Source organism: Sylvia atricapilla, chromosome 4 (assembly GCF_009819655.1).
Source record: "Sylvia atricapilla isolate bSylAtr1 chromosome 4, bSylAtr1.pri, whole genome shotgun sequence".
Lineage (NCBI taxonomy): Eukaryota > Metazoa > Chordata > Aves > Passeriformes > Sylviidae > Sylvia > Sylvia atricapilla.
Window position 1 is genome coordinate 9,289,542 of NC_089143.1, and position 16,571 is coordinate 9,306,112.

Here is a 16,571-nt window from a genome sequence, read left to right on the forward strand (position 1 = left end):
CAATTTATTCACGGAACTGTAGATTAAAACATCCAACTCAGAAACAGTGAACTTTTTAAATAGCCTAATTATTTATTAGAAAAAATATTTAGAAAAGTAGTTACTAAAGAAAATTAGAGGACACAGGTACAGAGATGATAAAGTCACTTTACAACACAAAAAAAAAGATCTGCTGTATCATTAATATCCTGAAGATATCTTTTTTCATGATTGAAGATACACATCTTGCAAGACAGCTTTATCTCAAGGAATGAGAAAAATACACACACATAATGACTTTTTTTCTGTGTCCTTCCCACTATAACCACCTTACCATTGGGATTTTACATATGAATAAGGAAAAAAAACAGAGTAATTCAATATCATTTTCTTAAAACAGTCATAACAAAAATTGAGTCTTTCCTGAAAGCAAGCCAAGGAAAAGAAAACTGCACTACTGGTACTTTTTTCAGCTGTTTATATCAAATATTCCTTTCAAATAGGACTGCAAAAGAATAAAACTAGATGAGTTTTAGAGGCAAAAGAAAGGCTCTCAAGGAAACTTTAGAGAAAGGGATCTCAAAAATGAGATTCTAAAACCAGGCAGAATTCATGCAGAAATATCCTTATCATTCTACAGGTTGAAAGACCCAGCCTCAAAGGCTATGTAACAACATTATAGAACTAATTTAACAGCAAATGCAACATGGTTTCTGATACACTGGAACTTTTTTATGCCTTTTATACAAAGGAATGTTAACTTCAACTATCAGCAAGTAAAATATTCCGAATCTTGTATAAGCCACAATGTGAACAGTGCCAGAACACAAAGGAATCATGTATATATACCATGAGTCTGAATAGAGGATGCTCTATTTCCACATGCTCAAGACCCTTTTGTTTCAAATTACGACTGAAGGCAAAATCAATACAGCCATATTTCTGTGTGGCTAATCCTGTTAGACCCAAGAAGCACTCACACCCCCACCTTCTGCCCCAACAGCAAGCACAGGACTGTGCCACCACTTGAGGTGACCCCTGAGCACCCTGTGCTCCCGACAGCCCATGAGCCATCAGCACATCCTCTGTGGTCTTCCTTGCTTACAACAGAGAATGGCCAAATTCTGCTCTGCCCTTAAAGTCAACATGAAACAGCTCCCCAGATAGTCCCACAATGAATGTTATCTGCAGACTGTGGTATTTTAGGGAAAGGGAAAATGAGACAAAATATACAAGTACAGTTTTCTTGCTTTCCAAAAACTATCTTTTTTGTGGTGGTGGCTTCTAATGCATGCATTCCAGTTTTTCTAAAGCTACTGCCCCAACTGAGAGGTGATATATAACCAAGAAGATAATCTTCCTCTAAAAATATACCCTGCCACTTGAATACTGCCTACTTCTGAGAAAAAAAAGACTGAAAGGTCTTAAGGTGACTACACAGAGCATTCCAGTTTCAAAGGGATTGTCTGAGTTTACTAGGCTAGAAGAATTCAAATTACAAAAATACTTGCTATCTGCATCACATAGTCAATGTCAAGGTGTAAAAACCAGCACTGAAATATTTTTCCTCCATTTGATATACTCACCAAACCTGCAATAGGGGTCGGTAGTCTATTGATCTTTTTTACCAATCCTGGCTTTATCGCATTCAGTAACCTGTTATGAGAAAGGAATATTTTATGAGTGGTGAGTCACAAAATCCAAATTATCACTTTCCCGCAGCACATAAAGATTTCAGTGTGACTGGAAAAAAAAGAATCTTCCCTTTCTCCCTTCTGAAAACATACATGGACATCCAAATTCCATGACTGAAATGAAGAAAGACTAGGATGAATATCCACAGCACAGTAACTCAACAGCATTTATTTTAAATTCTAAATGGATCTAGACCACATCAGGGACCCAGACAGATTCTGGGTCAATTTTGACACATCATCCTGCCTTACCTGTGTACAGGCAGATCATGCCTGGAAGGGCCTGGGAGCAGAAACCCAGAAGGTATCCAGGCCTGGCAGTTTCTGCACGGCAGAAAACTGAGAAAGGATGTACACTTTATGGGTGGCCTGTCTATTTTTTTTCATCTTAACTTGAAATTCAATGCCATCCTTCCATATATTGTGTTGGAGGGCCCAATAAATCATAAATGAGAAAAGACAAATAAAAAGGGAATCCATAAACCCCCCATCCCATCATGAAAACACCATTAGGCCAGTGATACCACATTTGAACACTGTTCAGTATCCAAAGATTAGCAACTCCCCAAATCCAAGTTCCTCACCACCCATGAGCATGCTATGTGCTGAGATGTGCTGACATGGCTCATTGTTAGAATACTCAAAAAAATGACCATGCCTCTAAAAGTGGGGAATTTTAATTGTAAAATCCTGTTGCAACAAATACTGTGTCTTCACCACCCTTCCCCTAAGAGAAAACCATAATGCTTTTTATCCAAAGAAAAATCCAACCAGTTCCATCCACTAGGAAGAAAATTATCAGGTCAAGACATGGACTTAAAATTCAAGATCTTTGAAGAGAAAAAAATGATGTCTGCTAAATTTAAAACTCTCTGAAGATTAGAATACTTCTGCAGAAGAGAGGAACCTCATTTGAGGCTGACATGGTCTCCATTCAAGAGCAGACTCCTCTGGCAGCTTACTGTGGTGATAAAATTATTCATATCTAAAATTCAAGAGGTCTGGCCGAGAAGTTTATCCAAATGAAAAGAATATTCCTTTCAACTAAAAACTAACAGTCTGTGATGGTTTCCAGCTCCCTACTTCTGAGTTAGGGTAACGGGCAGTGTGCCACTGCTCAAAGCTCCACCAAGAGCCATCCCTCCATAGTGGCACACTGTTTGGTGCTTGATTCCTTAAGACTGTGGCAGTTTGCAAGTTCATGAAGGAGTTCATCCCTCCTGGAGTGAACATCTGGCTTTATGAACACTGAAATGATCACTTTCCCTCACTTCTTTTCCTCTGTGTCTCTCAGAAACACTATATAGGTTGGGTTTCTGCAATCATTTGGACGGAACAGGGGAGCAGAGTGGGAGATGCTATTCTCAGTTTTCTATGATCACAGTGAAGCTTCTGTTCCACTTGTCCTAAATTCTATGTATGTTATTACATTCCTGAAGTTCCCACATCTCCAACACCATCATGTATTGAGAATAGCACCAAAACCAATATGAACAATACTTTTGAGAGTTGGTGAGTATTTTTTTAATATTCTTGAAGTTAAAAACTCCGTAACCCAAGCTCAGACAGACTGCTGTATTATTCCTCTTCTGCTTAAGGTAGAATCTAACAGTAATGTCCGAAAACCAAATAAATTAATATACTTCTATTTACACAAAAATCACTTTTCCTCATTAGATGAAAAGAATGGCAATAAAATAACTGCCTATCTTCTAGAACCATTATTTTATCTCACAGATGGAAAAATGTTTTCTTTTTTCCCCTCAAAAGATACTATGGTATGTTTTAACCTCACACAGCAGCAACTTTGTAAAAATACTATTTTCCATTTAGCTGCTACACCAGGCAATTTACGATATCTTCTTTTTTCTGCCAGAGAACTTCTTTCCAAACGCTGTAGCTCTCTTGTGATTTCAATCCTCAGTCTGCCTATTCTGTCTCAGGAAAAAAAGAATATATTAGCTAAAGCATCCCATTTTCTTTATTACTCAAACATGAATGCGTCAGCACCATAACCAATATTGCAGGTGCAGATTAAAAGTCATAAGCAATAATAGAAGGCAAAATAAAGAGTTTTTGTTGGAAACCTCAAATGCCAAGACCCATTCTAAATAAATCTTCAAAATGGCTTGTACAGACTTCCCTGTGAAATCCGGGAGAAGGATAAATTGAGAAGAAGGACAGGAGTAGGGAACAAACAACATTTTAGGTCACCATTTGGAGGATGAAGAGAGAGGAAATGGGATGGGGCAAGATGGAAAACACTGAGGAAGAAATTAGAATTATTATTAAAAAGTTTGTCTCCTGTTGGAAACATTTTTAAGCAGTCTGGCACCAAACCCTCCAGGACTTGCTTGCTGTAGAGTATGTCAAAGGGAGGTTTCTTCCAGAGCAGACTGACTGCTTCTGAATTATTGCCTCATTTAGAGTAACAATCCAGATGCCAAAACATTGAGTGGTTTAAACTTGCTTTGCTACCAAGCCAGCTGAAAAGGTGAAAGGTTGTGCTGTTTGTGCAGTGTCTCATTGGTCCCCTTCACTCACACAGTGTCTGTCCATCCCTGCTTCTCAAAACTCACTACACTTCTTCTGACATAGGCCTGTTTACACAAACTAAATTTTCTGTGCCAACTTAGATTTTCATAGAGCACATGTCTTGATATGTAAAGTTTTATCAGCTCTGGTAGTTTTCTTTTGAAATATTGGGCAAGCAAGACCAACCAGCATCTTGCTTTGGGGACCTGGCACAAGATCCTTGGCCATGGCCCAAGGGAAAGACTCTGCAGGTGAGAAAAAGCACTAACCCACACATTCTCCTAGAAGCCCCTGACAACTGCAGTCCCATGCTTTCTTGCCTCACTAATCCTAGCCAAAGGACTTGGCTGCCCTGGGCCTCCTGTCCCCAGCCATGTCCTAGTCTAAAGAGTTTTCAGGACAGAAAACCTGCAGCATATATCTTACTCTGGCAGCCCCAACTGCATCTGCAGCTCCAGCCTGTGCCCCCTCCCCTAATCCCAATATCCAGTCTCCCCTAGTCCAACTACTAATCCTTGGCTCATTTTAAGTGATCCCAACAATCCCACCCAGAAGACAATAATCCAAACCAGGATACAGCTAAGAATTTTCAGGCTCCATCCACAAAACCTGAGTCTCTACATACACATGATCTACTCTCAGACCCTTCAGGCTCTCTGTGGGGATTTCTGCCCACCATCCCTAGCACTTATGCACCTGTCCTGAGTCAGAACAATCCTCTGTTCCTCTTGAAGTTCTCTTATAATTTTCAGTCCAACATAGAGTAATTAAGGTTGGAAAAGACCTCAAAGATCACCAAGTCCAACTGTTGACCCAGCACTGCTGGGGATCCCTTTCCTGGGCAGCCTGTTCCAATGCCTTACAACCATCTCAGTGAAAAATTTTTTTCTAATATCCAATCTAAATCTCCCCTGGAGCAACCAGACACTCACCCTCTCTTTCCCCTGTGCCAGGTGCTGGCTTGGACTCTCCAGTAGCTACCTGTTAAATGAAGGACAGTAAGACACTGTACAGAAGCTAAAACCTTAGACCTGTCTTACCTTACAGAAACAAAAGGGCATGATGGAAGTGGAAAGCTGCTCTAGTCCCACGCATAGGGAGAAGCTAGGTCACTTCCTTCCCCTGATAAAAACCAGCTCTCATAGGTACAGGGAGAATCAATTGCTCTACTCATGCTGTCCCCAAGGCTTGGCATTCCAGGAGATAAAGTATCTCCACAGCTGGACAGACAAGCTGAAATCAGTGCTAGTCACTGTGTGACTAACTTATTAGACCTTCCTGGGGTTTTTTATCATGCGCTAAGAATTTGAAAAAAACTTCTTTCAGGAAGAGAAGGCGTTTCAGGCAACAGTTGATAAAAGATCTAATGAAAAGCACCAATAAACTGCCCATGAAATTCTTGCAAGAAAGCGTCAGTTAAGAAAATATTCGGAGGATGGCTGCCAAAACTCAGCCTCCAAAAAATCTCAATTGTAGAAGGAAATGGAAGAGAAGCATTTTCACAGAATAAACTTCAGAAATGGAGAAAAGAAAGGTTGAAGTGGTGTGTGTTCACAGATCAATTCAGGCTGGAGGGAGAGGTATCCAACAGAGCTCTTTGCTCAAGCTACAGATCATATTCCTAAAAAGAAAAGCTGACTAATGATCTGATCTAAAAGTAAAAGGGAATTTCATATTTGAGAATTCAGGAAATTGTATCCACAGTAAACCTTCATAGAGATATTTCTCTCTTCAAGTTAAGTTTTACAGACTTACATTCAAACAAGCAGTTTTCAGCACTTGATAATTATTAGGCTAGACAGCTTCAGTATCCACATATCTTTAACTCATGCTCTAGTGGCAGCTCCAAAATGCCTACAAATATTTGAAAAGGACAAAAAAAATCCACTCCTAGTCTTAAAGATGAACGAATCACCTTGAAACAGTGAACAATGAAAAATCAAAATATTTTGTTGCAAAAGACACGGCTAAGAAGTTTCAAAATATAAACATGTTCCTGAGGTCACAAAAATATTTTTGGGAAAACATTCTTCAGTGATTGCTAACGATGCCCCTGACATCATTTATTTAGAATCAGATGAACAAGGTGCTTTTTTAACAAGCAGGACAGAACTGACTTTGTCCTATAAAGGGCTAACAGTCCTGTCTAATATGTACAAAGTGAATAAAGACCTATGCAGATATGTAGTATTGAGAAAAAAATATTCCAAACACAGGACTGCATGAGTCTTGCTCTGCCAAAAACCAAAAATTATTAACAAAATAGAGGCCTTGCAAAAAACTCAAGAAAGGCAACAGGGAAGATTTTAAGTAACTTCATGAACTGTTTATATAGAACCTACAATCACAGGGACTGATGTGAAGAGCATCTCATGCACCTATAAATTTACAGTTCATGCATAGTTTTTACACTGAGTAGCAATGGCCATGGATATGTTTTCTAAAACCACTAAATATGCTTTCTTAAACATACAATCTTGAAAAGCTGAAACTTTTCACAGGATTACCTTGCCTTGCGATTGAGCAACACTCCTTTTGAGAGGGTCAGAGTTCCACAGTCTACTGCCCTGTCGATAACTAACCATTAGTGAAAAAGCTCTACTATTCAGTTGCTGAAATGCATATTTTTTTAAATTATTATGCAAATATTATTATTTATTATTCATTTTTTTATAACTTTTTTTATGCAAAGACAGGTCATTCTAACTGTACTCAAGCATGCCCCTGACTGGCTATTCCCCTCTTCTCATCATGGGCTTAGCATTAGGGTTTATGTTACCTTTGGCCCCTCATCTAAACTGTATTAATAAATAGCTCTTCATTATGAAACAGCAATACAACTACCAGATTAAGGACTCCGTATTCCTATAAAACTGTTTCAAGTGTCCTCACATGAACCTAAACCTTAATGCTTAATGAGCCTTGGGGCCCATCTCTCAAACCTGGAGCCATGCCAAATTCACGATGCTGATAATGTCTTGGCTTTACAGCACAGAGCCTGAAAACCACAGGAGAACACCAATTCCTTCTCACCTCAAAGCATGGGTCACATTCAAAACTTCAAATATGCCTATGAAACTCAAATACCTCCTCAGTTTCCAGGAACAGGAAAGTCAAGCAAAATACTAATTAAGCATAAGGGCTGGGTATCCACTGACTTCTTCACTGTTCATTACACAGCCAAGCGCTGAACTGATGCCAGGCCCATAACACTAACAGACAATTAGAATGACATATCTGAAAAATCCTATAATCTACAAAGACTATTTGTTTTCCCCTACCAGATGACATAAGTGACGTTAACTTGCAAGAAGAATGACTGAAACACCATATATACAGCAAAGCCTGTTCTTCATACCTCACGGTATCACTGACTTGGAGAACAAAAGTTTTATTATTCCACAGCATTGCACTTGTACTGATCTGGCACAAAGCCAGCCCTCGTTGAAAACTGCATTCATGTCAGCCCAAAGCTTGCTCAGACACACTAGAACCAAGATGCACATCCAAAGAAATTCTCTTTGAGAAAATGCAGCTCATTCATCACCAGCAACATGAAGAACACAAGCTAAGGGGATTTCTTACTTACGGACAAAAATCATTCTCATTACAGAATAAACAATAAATTCCATTAAGTAATTCTTAGTCATAATCACTTGCAGTTTGCTCAGATTTATAGCCACTCTTCACATTTTCTTTAAATACTATTAAAATAATCTATGTGCATAACTAATTTCTCATATCTTTTATTTAAAAGTAAAACCTAAAAACTTTTTCATACTTTTTAAGAGCATGTGTTCCGAGTGTGCACAGAAGACAACTGCCTTTCCAATATATTGTCCTACAGGAGAAAAAGTGTAAAACTTTTTTTTTTTTGGTTCACTGTACATGTTCAATTTTACCCAGATTACTTAAAAACAGTAAAACATCTTTGTATCTCCTCTTTCAAAAAACAACAAAAAAGTTACAGAGTCAAAGAGTCCCGGTTTCAAAGAATATGTGTAGTTTCTGCACATTTTGCTAAGTTACATAATGCCATGCGCTAATAGATAAAATAACTCTCTAAAAATAAAGAACACCTTGGGAAACTGCTCCTAAGTTGGTATACAGAGAGCTGCACAGAAAACTGACATCCATCTTTAAGCACATACAGTTAGTCCTCTTTCACTTTTAAATGTGTATGCCATTATTTCTCAAGATATGCAGTTAAATATTTGTTAGAACGTTCATGCTTATTATGCCTACATGTGCTGCTATAAATTGATTTTAATACATACATAAACCAGACATGCAGCTAAACTGTTCTACATACAGAACTCAAGGTATTACACACAACCATGATGTTGTTGGACTCTACTGCAAAGACAAATAGTTTCTCCTAAGATCCAACTGGATTCAGTTTTAGTTCATTGTTTAAGGTCTTTTGCCCAGGATCCATATCCAAATTTTTGTTGTTATTTTTATTTTGTTGTTATTTTTATGTTGTTCTTTTATTATTTATTTTGTTGGGTTTTTTTTTTTTTTTAAATCTACCTAGTTATTTACATATGTTGTTATTTATTTTATTTATTTATGGTCTGGTTCTGTTCCTGACATTAGAATCTCATTACTACTAATACAAACTTTCAGGGTGACTGGATTGCTTGATTCCACAGAAAGCCTGAGAGAAAAGAGGATCCCAATTGCATGTCAAAAGTTCTTAGAGATATCTTGGATATATATCCTGTTTGGATAATCATATCAAAGCAAGAAATTAACTCAGATTTTTGAAGTCTCCCATCCCTACAGAGAGCTCTTTAACTACTGAATGCCCAACATGAAGGAAGGAATCCTGCAGTAGCAGAGCTTGACAAGGGGAGGTGGGCAGCAAAGAGAAGGGCAAAAAAATTGAAAACACATTTGCATGGATATTAGAGCAGGAACAACTGGGCAAGGTTGCAGCAAGACATGCATTTTTTCTTCTTGTAATAATTTTTCAACTTATTAATACCAATTGTTGCATGGTTAGAAACAAAACCAGCTGTTACCTGTTGTTTCAAAAAATGCAACAGAACCACCCAAACCAGCAGGGCAGACAGGATAAGCACTATTTTCAGCAGTCAACCTTCATTCAGCTGCCTGAATCCATAGAATAGGAACACCTAGGCATTGCAACAACCAGATCTAATTTATTTCTGATTAATCCTCTAGCTTTTTATGGTATCTGGGTCAAACCTAAACGCCAAAGCTATGTGACAAGGGAGAAAAAAAAATTGAACATGTGCTGGAGCAGCAATAAAGGATTTCCAGTGATATTTCCTGCTACTGTGTTGTATTCCTGCATCATATAGCTTTCAACCATGACCCCAGGAAGGCACATCTGCCCACCCATGCAGAAACCCTTCAGTCTTTTCATACAATAATTTAATTCACAAAGCATGAACAGAGTAAGAACTGCCTCTGCATATATAGATATTATATCCCTGCCGAACTCACCATCTGCACTGATGTCAGACAGCTATGCTAAAAAAAACATGAACTCATTTCAGACAAACAGAAGTCAGTCACTGGCTTCTCAGCACAGCTGGGTGAACAATTAGAGTCCCCATTGTCTGGGCAACTGCACAAGTGGGCTTTCGAACAGCCAGAAAGAAGAAAGGGCTTGTGTTGCTCTCATCTGTCGACTTGTTGCTTTATGGCATCCTGCATTTAAATATGCCCCTCAGCTCCTCAGCTGAGCACATCAAGCTATAAAGCTCATACAGAGGCCAGATCATAATGCCAGCCACAGCACAAACACTACCAGAGAGGCAGGTGCAAGGCTTGTGGGTTCCTGTGGCAAGCATACACATCTGGACTGCTCTGCTAGTCAGGATGGTGCTCCACATTCATCCCACGAGCCTGAGCTGTTGGCATTGCACAGTTGCACTCGTTTCCATTTATTAAAGTATGTGGATTGTTGCTAGATGTGAATGAATTATTTATAGCCAGTGTAGTGATGTCTGCTTCTGTCTGTGAGCTAAGACATCGAGATTGGGATCGAGTGGAGGTGGGCCTGGCATTACTGTGTATCAGGGTCAAACAATCCTGCTACAGAGAGACAGAGATTCCCCCTGAATCCTTTTGCATAGATCAGTCTCTTTGGGGAACAGACTCTGACACAGTAACTTCCCCGTTCCCTTCTGCAAAACGCCTACAAAGCCAGAAGGCAACTTGAGATATGTTTGGGATATTCAAGGCGTGCTGGCTGTGTTCCCACTCCTGACAGCAGTTTCCAGTCCTCTAGCTGCTCAGATCCCTCAGAGCCCAAGCTCACTTTCAGTCCTCCTCACAAAATACAACAGGTGAGGAAAACCCTGAAAGAGTCATGTGGAAATTAAGCACAGCTATTCCACATTCACATGGACATCACCCACACAAGTGTCTGGCTATGAGTTGCCAGTTAATGCCACTTGCAGTGAGTACTGTCCTGAGGATAAAAAACAGATATAAGTTTGCTTTTCCCTAAAACTTCAATAAATCAGACAAAACCTGACCAAAAGCAATGAGTTCTTCCATCTTCAGAAACCAAGACAGCTATAATTTCTTTCTCGTCTTCTAAAGTTTTCAGAGACTTAGGTTTTCATCTACTTGTTGAGGTCAGCTGCTATGAAAGCACAACAGACCAGAAGGGAGTTAAGAGAAAGCTTGTATACAACTACATTTTTTTCATTAGGTACCCTAGTAGGTTTCTGATAATTCTGTCTAGAAAGACAATATTGCTTCTGGCAGCTTTACAGTGCTTCTTCACTGAGCAACAGATAAAAAATTAACTATCTGTACTTCACTTGCAAAAGTACTTCTTAAAGATACTCGAAAAGTTTTAAGTTTTAGACCCAAAAATTTCTGTTGATTTCTCTGTTTTACAGTAGACTTGGAACCAGTGAGGAGTACACTTCTACTGCTGGTCTATAGTTTGTCATCAAGAAACTAAACTTGAAGGCCAATTTGGTGGCTTTCTCGTCAATGCTCTGTAGCCTAATAGAGTTTTATACCCTAACTACAGCTTGCTAACCAAGAGCAGGATTCAATACAAACATCACTGGCTTTTAAAATCTGAGGCTGAGGAGACAGATTCCTTCAGGCTGATTTGCACTGATCCACAAGTGGTAAATGAGGACAAGCAATTTGCCAATATCACAGAACCAAGCACTGTCCCTTGACTTGGTTATTACTGGAGCTCTCCACCTTCTAAGAAATACATATTTATTAGTCTCATTAGCAAAACATTAGCTTGTTGAGCCCTCCATCTTAAAGATTTACCGCATTCAAAACAGACTACCTCTGCTTACTTGCAGATAAGATTACAATCTAATCTTGAAATACACAGCCCTTGCTTTTCATGCAACACAATTCAACCTTAACATTTAAAGAGCACTGTGAAGTGATTCAGAACACAGCATTTCCCTTCAACACACAGAGGAGAGAGATCTTGTTTAAGAGGCAACTCTTAAATACAAAGAGGGTATGCTCCTTCTGAGTTACACAACTTTTGATCAACAATAACAACTACTTCCCTCCTCCCTAAGCCACTCCTCAGCAAAGACACACAACTACAATCAAAATAGATCACATCATTTCCTTTCTATTTTTTCACCTTTAAAAGCTGAAGTTCAAGCTGTCTGATTAATGGCACCAGTGAGACATATAAAAGTATTTACACAAGTAGGTTTCAGATCTATGGTAAGCTACCTCGGGCTGAGTTACAGGATATTAGCTCAACTCTACTGCTGAAACACCTTCCAAGTTCTAGTACCTGGAATAGTATGAAACTTTATGCAATTGTCCACCTACACATCTCAGGAGATCTCCTTTATAAGGATGGATTCAGTGCTGCACAAGCTTCATCATTCTGGTGTGCAAAGACAGCTTTTATGAACTTCAGTCACAGCTCTGCATATCCAAGGAAAGAAATTGGTCCATATAGATGATTCTGATCAGCAGATTCTCCCAAATGCCTGACAACATGATTTTCAAAGGACTAAGGGCATTAGGGTACATTTCCAAATTGCTCTTAGAAGTTGCCAGCTTTGGCATGTAAACCTGTAACAAGGTTTTGGAAGACTCTTCCTAAAAACTAGCCATTAGAACTACACAGAGAAATGTGCAAAACCAATCTTGTGTCTCTCATCCAAAAATTACAAACCACGTCACTGAAACACACCTTTAGGCAAAATTTAGAGGATGCCTAACCTTTCCAGAAACTATTAAAGCAGCTGTGTACTGATGGTATTCAGATGGCTACCTCCTGACAGCATTCAGGTTTGGAGTTGGTCCAAAACGCCTCATTGTAGCAGAGACGTCCAGAGCAGGTGCAGAACACCGTTTGCCAACCTGTGGTTAACAACATTAAGTAAAAGGAAACCAAAAACCAAACATAGTATTTATTTTTTTTACATAACTCAGCTAAGGAGCTGGGGTGGAGTGAGGGAAGCACTTCATAAAACCTGCTTTCCTTAAGCCACATTTCAACCCTCACCATAACAATAGCTTTGGCACTGAAATGATACTGGAGCGAAATACCACTATGCCTCTCAAAAAGGAAATCAACAATGGGACATACTCAGCTAAGGTTGTTTTCTATTTTAGTCAAGATTTTATTCAAGGCTCAAAACTGTAAGCATTACTTACTCACACAGAAGAATGCCGTTTTCTAATCCAGAGCGAAAATCTTTCTCACCAAAACTTCTGCCCGTCACTTGCTGCAAAAGAGGGAAACAAAAGAGTGACATCTATTAGAAAGAGAGCTTTACAAGTGCAATTCATAATATTCAGTTAGAGCATCTCCTCTGTAAGGAACATTTGAGCTTTACAGGCTTTGTAAAGGACTAAGTCATGTCCATTTCTCCTTCCCATTTCATCAAGCTATTTAACATATAGGACAAAGTATTTCCACCAGCCAATGCAATTGCTGGTTATAAAAGAACTGTTTTCTAGCAGTAAAAACCAAAAAAGATAAAACAAAATCTACAATATAATCTTCAGAATATTTTAGAAGTTTTATTTCATAGTACCTTGAATTTTAAAACTATTTAATTTAGACAAACTATGTATTTTTATTCCTTTTTTTTTGCAATCACATTTAACCTTTTGTACCAGCCTTGAGCTTTAGTCCTGAACTTATCATCTTTATAGAATAAGCAAAGACAATTGAAAGCACTGGAATGAGTTACAGCCCTTCAGACATATGCCTCAATACTCCTGGTCATATTAAAAGATACTTCATATCAGCAATTCAACCATGAGTGTTAAGAGAATACAAACTCAGTGGAAGCGATGGGTGCTCCCAGGTACACTCTGACCAGGAGGAACACTTTGCCTCACAAGCTCTTAAGCAAGTCTGTGCTGCTTGGGGATGGACCATCTAGAAACCTTCCAGGAATCCCAGTCTTGCCTGAGGGCACTGGATTCTCCAAGCATGACTGAACCCCCATTTATGACTCACTACTGTGTTGACAGTGTCCTCCCATTCATCCTCATATCATTCTCAACAGATGATATGTTCGGTTAAAAGAAAACTTTTTATTATTATCACAAAAGATATAAAAATAGATACTAAGTTTAGAAAGCACTGAACAGAAACAATACAAAGAAAAAAAAATGGTTTTAATTGTCCTGCAGGAGGTCTTCTCTTTACCCAGGCAAAATATTTACCGGATGCTTATAGAGTTCTCATGGCTTGCATCCAACCTTTCAGCAAATCTTTGCTCTGGGTGTTGCTTCCACCATAGAGAACAGTGACTTGGGGACACATCTGTCATTATGTCCCTGTTTTCTCCTTGCTGTTATATTCAGATATAAGACCCTTCCCCTCCAAGTTTCCTGTCATAAAGACAGCAATTTATAAAAGCTGACAAGTCTGGCACTGTCCCACAGGATTAGTGAAAGCATCAGTTTCAGAAACACTGGTTATAGCTGTGCAGTCTTGGACAGAGAGCAACACTTTTTAACTGAAATGCAAATGCAAAGCCTAAAATCCAATCCTTCAGTAAATTATAAACATATTGTTTCGTTCAATGTGAAGGAAATTCTCCTATACTCTGAAAAATGTATCATAAGGGCATCAGTGGACAATCATATCTTATGCCAATATTTAAAGCAGAACAAGGCACTGTGTTGCACTCATATTTTTGAAGAAACCACACGTAATTTGTAGTAAATGACCTTTAACCATTTAAAATATATCTAGTCATAGTAAATCATCTCTAATCTTGATCTGCTGGGACATGGGAAAATTATGACAATAAAACCATTAGCATTTGGGATGAATTATTGGTGGAGTATATCAAAACTAACTTTTGTTTCATGCACAAGCTGTAGTACAGAAAGGAGTAGAAAGAGCTACTTCATAGCAGCCTGACTCCAAGTGGTTTTTTAATCTATGAAAAAATGAAAGAAAAATTATAGTCATCTTATTTCACTCCTCAGCACCAAATGCCCCAGATCTGGAGATCAGTCTTCTTATGCATTTGTTGAAGACCCTCGTTTAACAGGGACCAGTACTGAAACTGTTACCACAATTCTACCTGCCAAAAGCTGTCACATGAGTATTGCTGTTATTACTGACGATGTAGGAAGGTTTCATACACAACTTCTGTCTGCACAAATAATATCATGAAACACAGATGCACAGCTGGCACACAGATTCATCCAGTGAGAGGTACAACACACACTGACAGGAGGTGAGGAAAGACAGGAAGGTCCAGGAACAGTGCACATCTGTTTGAAAAGGAACTGGAAGTAAATGAGGCATGGCAAGGTGTATGCCTGTTCTAGATGATGCAGCTGCAGAGGGAAAACATTAATCACCTACAAGTCTCCTGATTTAGTCAATTAAAATGTAAAAAACAGTTCAACAGAGAAAGACTAGAAACTAAAAATAAGCACGAAGATGACATTATAAATGACAAAGATAAACCTAAAATGGGCCTGAGAGAAGCAAGAAGCTGGATCCACCTATTCCAGAAGAAACAAGATCTCAGTTGTTGGCGTATGCACAGACACACACCTCCCTGCAGGGGCCACTTTGGGCCACACCCTGATGAACAACTGGAGGCCCACAGGTCAACCTGTTGCACAGTGCTGAGGTAACCTCTGCTCAGCACACCCAGAGCAGGAGACAAAGGGACTTCAAGCAAAAGGACTGACACTCTTGTATTTGCATACAAAGAATCTACATAGCAAAGTGCATGCTTTACCCAAACTCCAGTAAAAATGAAAGTGCGTGCATTAGCCATGGTATCACAAAAATGCTGCACACATCACAGGACTGTGTTCATGTTATTGATATAAGCACTGGTCTGTTTTACTAACTTATCTTCCATCTCAGGAAATAAAAGCCTCCAGTTTGCTGGATGGAACTCTGAAAACACTGACACACGAGGCCTAAAGGACAGCACTTGCAGTGCTTCTACTAAGCTCCACTGGAAAAAAAAGAAATTGTTCATCTGCAACCAGATACAGAAAACTGCAAAATGGAAGAACAAATCTTTAGCTTTCATAGTACAGAGAACTGGTGTTTAGGACTGAACCTGCACAAACCCAGTCATGAAAAGATGCAAGGCACTCTGTATCCTGGGCTGCTGTCTTCAGGAAAGGAAAAAAGAGAAGTAACACCAAAACCCAAGATGCTGACTGAGAGGACTTTTGTAACAATGGTTTCCAGACCACCATGTCTTACATGCTTTGGAGACACAACCCCATCTTCCACCTTGCAATCTTCCCACCTCACTGATACAGACCAGCACACTTTGCCAGTGCAGGAGGAAGCAAGATAGATGGAAGAGTTCCCTATCCACTCTGCAATGGCAGCATACTGTGATTCTTGCAGTGCCAGGGTGCCAAAGTTAAAGCAAAGTAGCTTAAAGACAAAGCACAAACTGCATCTTGCTAATGATTAGTAGAATAGCCTCCCCACTTCTTTATTAAGTTCTATAAAGCTGAGTGGAAAAAAGCTGCATTTCCCTGTCACACTGGAAATTAAAAATAGAGAACAGAAGCAAAACAGTATCATTTATTACTGTGTGCTTCATTTATGAGGAGGCGTTGTTTTTATTCATCATCTGGATGATATTTTCTTCTCTGTAAAAAGCTACAAGTGTTGCAACCAGGGTGATTATTTGAGTGCCGGGTGCATTTCTCAGTTTCCCTGTCACTTAATGACAGAAAATGAACCTAAAATGAGTAATAGAAGTTTTTCATAGCAACAACTTTAATACATATTTGCATACAGTAACACTTGTTATGTACAATATATTGTATTGTTGCTGATTAACTCTTTTGTTCTTTGCAGTTACACATGCTAAGGATGGCTGTTATCCAGCCACTAACCATTGCCATATTGTA

The 16,571-nt window shown here is 39.0% G+C and overlaps 1 protein-coding gene across 1 annotated transcript in view; it reads right to left on the reverse strand.

The window, feature by feature from the left end:
• Positions 1–16,571, reverse strand: part of LIMCH1 (LIM and calponin homology domains 1) — a 175,416-nt gene that overhangs the window by 96,486 nt on the left and 62,359 nt on the right. The window contains exons 2-3 of the mRNA XM_066317063.1: positions 12,858–12,928; positions 1,566–1,635 (exon numbers count right to left, since the gene is read on the reverse strand). Of these exons, the coding sequence (XP_066173160.1) occupies positions 1,566–1,635; positions 12,858–12,928 (141 nt within the window). The remainder of the gene's footprint in view (positions 1–1,565; positions 1,636–12,857; positions 12,929–16,571) is intronic.